The 6,876-nt window shown below is 33.3% G+C and overlaps 1 protein-coding gene across 1 annotated transcript; it reads right to left on the reverse strand.

Annotated features, from left to right (window-relative positions):
• Positions 1 to 2,813: 2,813 nt before the first annotated feature.
• Positions 2,814 to 4,464, reverse strand: LOC111395582 (gibberellin 2-beta-dioxygenase 1-like). Its single transcript, XM_023021625.1, has 3 exons — positions 3,990 to 4,464; positions 3,563 to 3,914; positions 2,814 to 3,242 (listed from the first exon to the last, which is right to left on the reverse strand). Exons 1-3 carry the CDS (start codon positions 4,373 to 4,375, stop codon positions 2,994 to 2,996), a joined length of 987 nt encoding a protein of 328 aa, XP_022877393.1. The 5' UTR covers positions 4,376 to 4,464; the 3' UTR covers positions 2,814 to 2,993.
• Between the last annotated feature and the right edge of the window lie 2,412 nt (positions 4,465 to 6,876).

Below are 6,876 nucleotides of genomic sequence, written 5' to 3' on the forward strand. Positions count from 1 at the left end.
GCATAATTAGCACAAAATGTCCCTACCTTTCAATGTTATTATGCAAAACGTCTCCACCTTTCATTTTTAGCGTTTTCACCCCTACCTTTCATCTTTCATTGCGAAAAAGGTCATTCTCATCCATTTTTTCAATAAAATGACGATTTTACCCTCCTATTCAAATAAAACAAAAAGAAAAGAAAAGAAAGATAAATAATTAATTATAATCATAGTCCTAAATCTTTCAAAATATTACAGATAAATTCTAAACTTTCCACTGCCGCCACTTTCATAACCCCACCAAGCCACCACCTATAAATTCATATAATACTACCTTTCGGCCACAACACCTATCGGACTCCACCACCACCAGCCTCACCCCACTCTTCCCAATATCCTCCTCCATAGTATTGGTCACCAATCTGTTCAAAACAACCACATTTACGGTGGCAGAGTCTGGTGGGAATGGTGGCAGAAAGGTAGTATTATGTTGATTTATAGTTGGCAGCTTGATAGGTTGTGAAAGTGGTGGTGGTTGAAAATTTATGATTTCTTTGTAATTTTTTAAAAATTTAAGGACTATGGTTATAGTTGGTTATTCATCTTTTCTTTTTGTTTTATTTGAATAAGAGGGTAAAATCGTCATTTTATTGAAAAAACTGATGGGAAGGACCTTTTTCGCAATGAAAGGTGAAAAGTAGGGGTGAAAATGCTAAAAAATTAAAGGTAGGGACGTTTTGCACAATAACATTGAAAGGTAGGGACCTTTTATGCTAATTATACCAAAAAATGAAAGGTAAGGACGTTTTGCACAATAATATTGAAAGGTGAGGACCTTTTGTGCTAATTACCTTTTGATTTAACGAAACATTTTAACGGGAAGTTGACAGAAAGACGTTTTGCGCAAAAAAAAGATAAATGTGAGGGTGTAATTCGCCAAAAAATAAAAAGTAAAGACGTTTTGTGCTAATTATCCTTATTTTTATTTAAAAGAAATATTGTTATCTTAAACTAGTGGCGTTGAATATCACCCTACGTGGGCACACCTTTGACTAAGGTTATAGGACGCGGTTTCTGAGGATTCACAGAATCGAGCAGAGCAGATCAATGCACCGTAAGAAGCTGATTGGTCCACGTCGGTCAGTCCCCCCAGTTCGAGGTTCGCAGTCATTTGACTTTCTTTTTGAGCCTGCCAATATAGAATTGTACTTTTCAACTGCAATAAATATATATATACACAGAAGCACACTGATTTCGTTAAACTTCAAGCTCACATTGTTAAAGAAATTGAAACCATGGGCTATGATATATCTCCCAGACTCTTAACTACCTAACAAAAAGGCTAATGAATTTGTAAACACGAGAAATAATTACGCGACATGTTCACTAGGTAAAAGTCTCGTTATGAATTCAAACGATAAATTCGAATTGCGCAACAACATCTTTAGTTAAGCATAAAAATAATGATGATAATGGTTCAACTCCCTCTCCCGTCCCACGAGAGATTTAAATATCACTTCCCCTTCCTTTTCAATACCATCCCAATCCTCACTAACGAGGAGATAAAAGAATCCTGAAAATCAGATTCGGGATCATGTTCCCTATATTGGAAATTTATTTGTTGTTCAAAATCGGAGGAAAAAATAAAATAAAATTTTAACCATGGATTAAGTCCATGTGGTCGCATGGGGTCCACTCGAGAATGGGAGGGCTAGCGAAGCTATAACCATGCGGTTGCATGGTTATTAAAAACTAACCGTTGAATTAGTTCTTTGCCGTTTTTCATTCAAATTTGGTGACTTTTCACCTGTTTCTTGCACCATTTCGTGAGAACTTATAAATACCTATAAATAGATTATTCAAGTGCAAGAAAATTCATTGAGTTCCATTGAAATTTATCCCCAAATTATACTTTCAAAATTGAAAAAAAAAAATATCACATAATCCTTAGATTTTTCACTTGTTCATTGTGAAGTTATACCTTTGTTTTTTGGTACTCTTCTTTTCAAGGCTTGTTTAATCTAACAAACTATTTGCCGAAAATTCTTAAAAAGCATTGGAAAGAAGGCAAATAACGTTTGAGGACAACGAGATTAATTTCGTGTTCAAACTTTCGTTGATATACATTTATATTATTCTCTTCTTTGCATTTTATTCTTCTTCTTCATTGCCATTATTTTATCAACATCCTATCCTCACACTATCTCCGACCAAGGACTAAGGATTTTGCTGGAATCCGCCCCGACCATGATAATCCTACGAATTGGGAATTCTCTTTCTCATTCAGGATAGGGCACCGTAGGGATTGGAAAGGAAAGGGCGGATTTTATAACCATCCTAAAAGTTAATAAATTAATTTTTCATAGAAATCTATTTTATTAGTTAATAAAGTAAATTTTAAATGTAATATATGTGAAAAAAAGTTTACAGGCAACTTTCACTTTTTATTAACTAGCTAAGCATTTTAAAAGGTTGATTTCTATTGAAAAGTAGAAAACATCCATATTTTACCCCTTTAAATGCTTGTGCTTACAAATCCAAGTAAGTGACCACTCAACTTTAATTGTTGCAATTCAGGACATTTGATTAATGACTTTTAGTTGTATTCGAAACAAATTTTTAGTAATTATTTTGATATAAACTTGTTATTACTTGATAACAGGGTCTTAGTTATTAAGTAACAAGTAGTATCGATTATTGACATATTAAGAATTATCCGTATTTACGTTAAAATATTACAAGGTGTTAATGTTTTAAATTATTTTTTATTTTTTTGACGAGTATGTTTTCTTGGAATTTGGAGATTTGAGGACCGAATTGAGAGTTACCAATACTTCACAATGAACATCAGATCTTGTGCCTTCGATTCATCTAATGTTGTCAGAATATGAGAAAAAAAGACAGACAAAGCAAAAAAGGAACATCTTTGGCAAACTCAAATCAACTATCTAGAAACCCCTATAAATGAGTATTTTGACATCACATTTTGTTAACAATAAGCCTATATCGAACGATTACGAGGCTACAATTTTCTCGAATACGCCCAACCTATTATCGGCCAATCTTGACTTGTATGCAGATTTTTTGTATTCGTACCATGTAAACTCCTTGTACAAACTGTCTTCTCCTTTCATCAATGAGGGCAATGGAGCTATTTTTTCGCTCAAAGGCGGTCCACCAAAATAAATCATAGAAAGTCTCGATTTCGAGCCATTCGCCATGACCCTGTGCCTTACGCTATTAAACCTCCCGTTAGTCATAACCTGTCGAAAATATACACACAGACACAAGATTCAGTGTAAAAATATCCATCGAAAACTTGTAAAGAATGGGAAAGCAACGTGACCTATTAAAACCCTTGTGTTCAAGGAATCTATCAAGATTCGAGTAATCATTTCTTGACCAATAGGGGTCCATTATGAAAGAAACGAGCAAAATAATTTGCAAACCTAATAAAACTCACATCAATCAATTTGAACAAAGCACGAAAAAATCTATTCAGTAGATGCTGACACGTGTCTAATGCATGTACATCGCTATACTATTTGTGGGGCTAAAATATTCTTCAGGGTGGTCGTTGTACCTGTAACGAGTCGCCAACATTAATGAAAAAGGAATTCTGATCCGGTGGGATGGATATCCAATTCCCATCTTTCAACGAGATTTGAAGGCCAGATATATTGTTCGATCTCAAAACCGAAATGATTTGAGGATCAGTATGTTCTCCAAATCCAATCAAATTCATGCCATTCATTTCTTGATTTAGCTCAGGGCATGGAGGATAGTGATTGAGCCTAAAAGCAGAGTCGCTCTCTTCATCCATCAAAAGTTTGCTAAAAACATTTCTTGGTTGAATTTTCAATCCATCAGCAAGCATTTCAAGAATCTCATAAGCCATTTTCTTGACTGCTGACAGATAATCATTCACTGCAAAACTGCAAAAGACACAACGAAAGTCAAATAAGTAAAGAATATGGAGAGTTTTTGTTTGACTCTGATTTATAGCATACCGAAATTTCTCTGCAGCTTCACCGAAGATGGCTGAAAACTTCTGGTAATTTGCTTCATTACTCGTGGTTAAAAGTATGTACTCGACCCAACCCACATCGCCATTGGAGCCGATTTTCTTGTTTCCATAACCAAAAGGATCAACAGGGCCTGCTTTTTCTTTCTCAGAGAGTGGCAGGGAGAAAAACTTAATGGCTTCTGATTCTAATCTGGTAATGAATTCAGTTGGGACACCGTGATTGATTAGTTTGAAGAATCCGAATTCTTCGCAGGCTTTAACGATGAGATTTTTGGAATCGGGTTTCGATAGGTCGATTAATGGGATTTCAGGGAACAATGTGGTGGCTGCACAGTGATGCTCCATTGCTGGTTTGGACATAACTACCATTGGTATCTTATATGAACAATATAGAGGAAATATTGTTATGAGCTATAGGTTTGTACAAAAACTTGGCTTCAAAAAACCTGGTTTCCTATATTTATGGTATGTTTGTGAGAGAGAGAGAGAGAGAGTTTGTGTGAACAAGATCAAGGTTGACTAAGAAGAATATTAACCGACAGTAACCAAATTATGTCGACGACCGACTTGGTTGTGATGGAAATCTTAATCTTCAAGGAAAACGTCAGAATTGAAATCTATTGGCAAAGTGCATTAACACACGTGACAGTTAGTACTTTCTTCGTTAGCAGTCGAAATTTGGTGATTCGACGTGATATCAGGTAAATAAAGTTGTACATATCTTAGAAACTGAGGTAAAAAAATGAATATGACTTGTACGAAAATGACAGACGTGATATCCATGGTGGTGTTAGATGCACGCTACCCATTAAATATGCATATATGATATATACACGCATTCTATATTTATACAAAATTTGTGAATGTGCTTAGTGTAATGAATACTACTTTTAGGCATTGATTTGAAGACATAAATTAGATTAGCTTAATATTATTGATACATATCTTTGCATTCTTAACTAGTAACAAAGCTAGAGGGGTGGGGGCTTAATTACATTGGGACAATACATACTTGCATCTCTCTCAACTAATTAAAAGAAGATGTTTTTTTTCAAAACTAAATTACATATAATAAAAAGCAAACCATCCAAGTAAATCTTTATTTTTATGACACTCTTGACTGTATAAACTACAATTACGGGCAATTTTAAACTAAATTGAGTGATGAACATGGCTTGACACGAATTATTTATTTCTTTCGTATGTCATTTGTTCTCATTCAATAATCTTTAAAAAAAAAAAAAAAAAATCCATTTTCCTTTTCCTTTGACACCAACTAATATGATATCTCTTTGTTTTTTAAATTGTTCATTCTCACTCAATAATCTTAAAATGTCATTTTCACCTTTTTCCTTGATAGCGGTAGCATACACCCGTGGCAAATTTAAGAGGGACCAACCCATATAATTTTTTTTCTTTATAACTTCTTTTTTTTTTTTTTTGTGGAAATTATATTTTTTGACGTAGTTGTCCACTTAATTTCTTAATTCAATTCTAGATTTGTCCCTGACAACACCAACCAACCAAGATTTGAGCACCGAAGCATTAAACACTGGAAATCAATTGATGCGTCTAAGAAAGTAACATCTTTCTTCAACAATACCAAAACTAAAGTGGATTTTATTGCAGGGTGCGACGCATTCAAAAAATCTACCTATTTGAGCCTTAAGTTATTTTACTCTCTCTCTCTCTCTCTCTCTCTCTCTCTCTCTCTCTCTCTCTCTCTATATATATATATATATATATATATATATATATATTATTTTGGGAAATAATTGTTTGAGCTAGCCACGTACCACATCTTATTTCCATATGTTTAAAAATACTTTGATACTATTTTTTTTTTTTTCTTTTTGACTTGAAATATACGTAACATTTGCTACTCCTGACAAAGATGACAAATTCTACTAGCATGATCGAGTTTATTAGTGTTCTTTCAAGATTTTATAGGATTTCTTTAATCTCTTGTATTTGGAATATTCAGAAGGTTTGCTTAGGAGGCTAAGGATCAGAGTTCTGCACAAAATTGTGTTAGACGCACCAAACACCTCATCCATCTAACTAAATTTCCTATCTTGAATTTTGAGTATGTGTCACATTTAACATTACATGTATGATTTTAACAAATGACATTGATGCTCAAAACTTCTTATGTGATCGTCCATTATCTCATTATCGATCTCTATTCATATAAGTTGGTATAGACGTTAACGTGAAGCTATTATCTCAATGTTGGTCCCTGTTAGAATGGAGTGACTAATTTAGCCCTTGTTTGAGCCCCATTTTTGTCAAGAAAATGCATTTTTAAATAGTGTAATGATGTAAAATGTGTGGTTAAAAATAAGAAAAAGTTTTAGATTTTCGTGTAATATTATTTTATTGAAAAATGTGTGATTGAAATGATATCAAAACACTGTTTAAAAATATATTTTTTCAAAAAAATGGGGCTCAATCAATGACATAATATGCATGGTGTCAATGTCCCATAGTTGATATTAATTTGTTATTAATTTTTTATGGAGATTATGACGATGTCACTATATTGCGCATCCTGCACCACCACTTTACAATGTCATTAACTTCTTCAAATCACCCAATACTTGGTGAGAACTCTTGTATTATTGGAGATTTATTACATTTTTTATTTTATTAAGTTTTTAAACTAAAAATAGTTCAACGTAGAATCAAAACATAAAAAATTCACAAATTACTCAAGTTCAAACCTCGCATACCATTTATAAAAATTATTCACGCATTATGTATTTTATAAAAATGAATCTAGCCGGTAAGAGGGCGTGTTGCAAACCGAATTTAAATAAATAATATGTTTACTCTTTAATATTTTAAACTTTTCAGTAAGAAGATTTAAT

The sequence above is a fragment of the Olea europaea genome, chromosome 6 (assembly GCF_002742605.1).
Source record: "Olea europaea var. sylvestris chromosome 6, O_europaea_v1, whole genome shotgun sequence".
Taxonomy (NCBI): Eukaryota; Viridiplantae; Streptophyta; class Magnoliopsida; order Lamiales; family Oleaceae; genus Olea; species Olea europaea.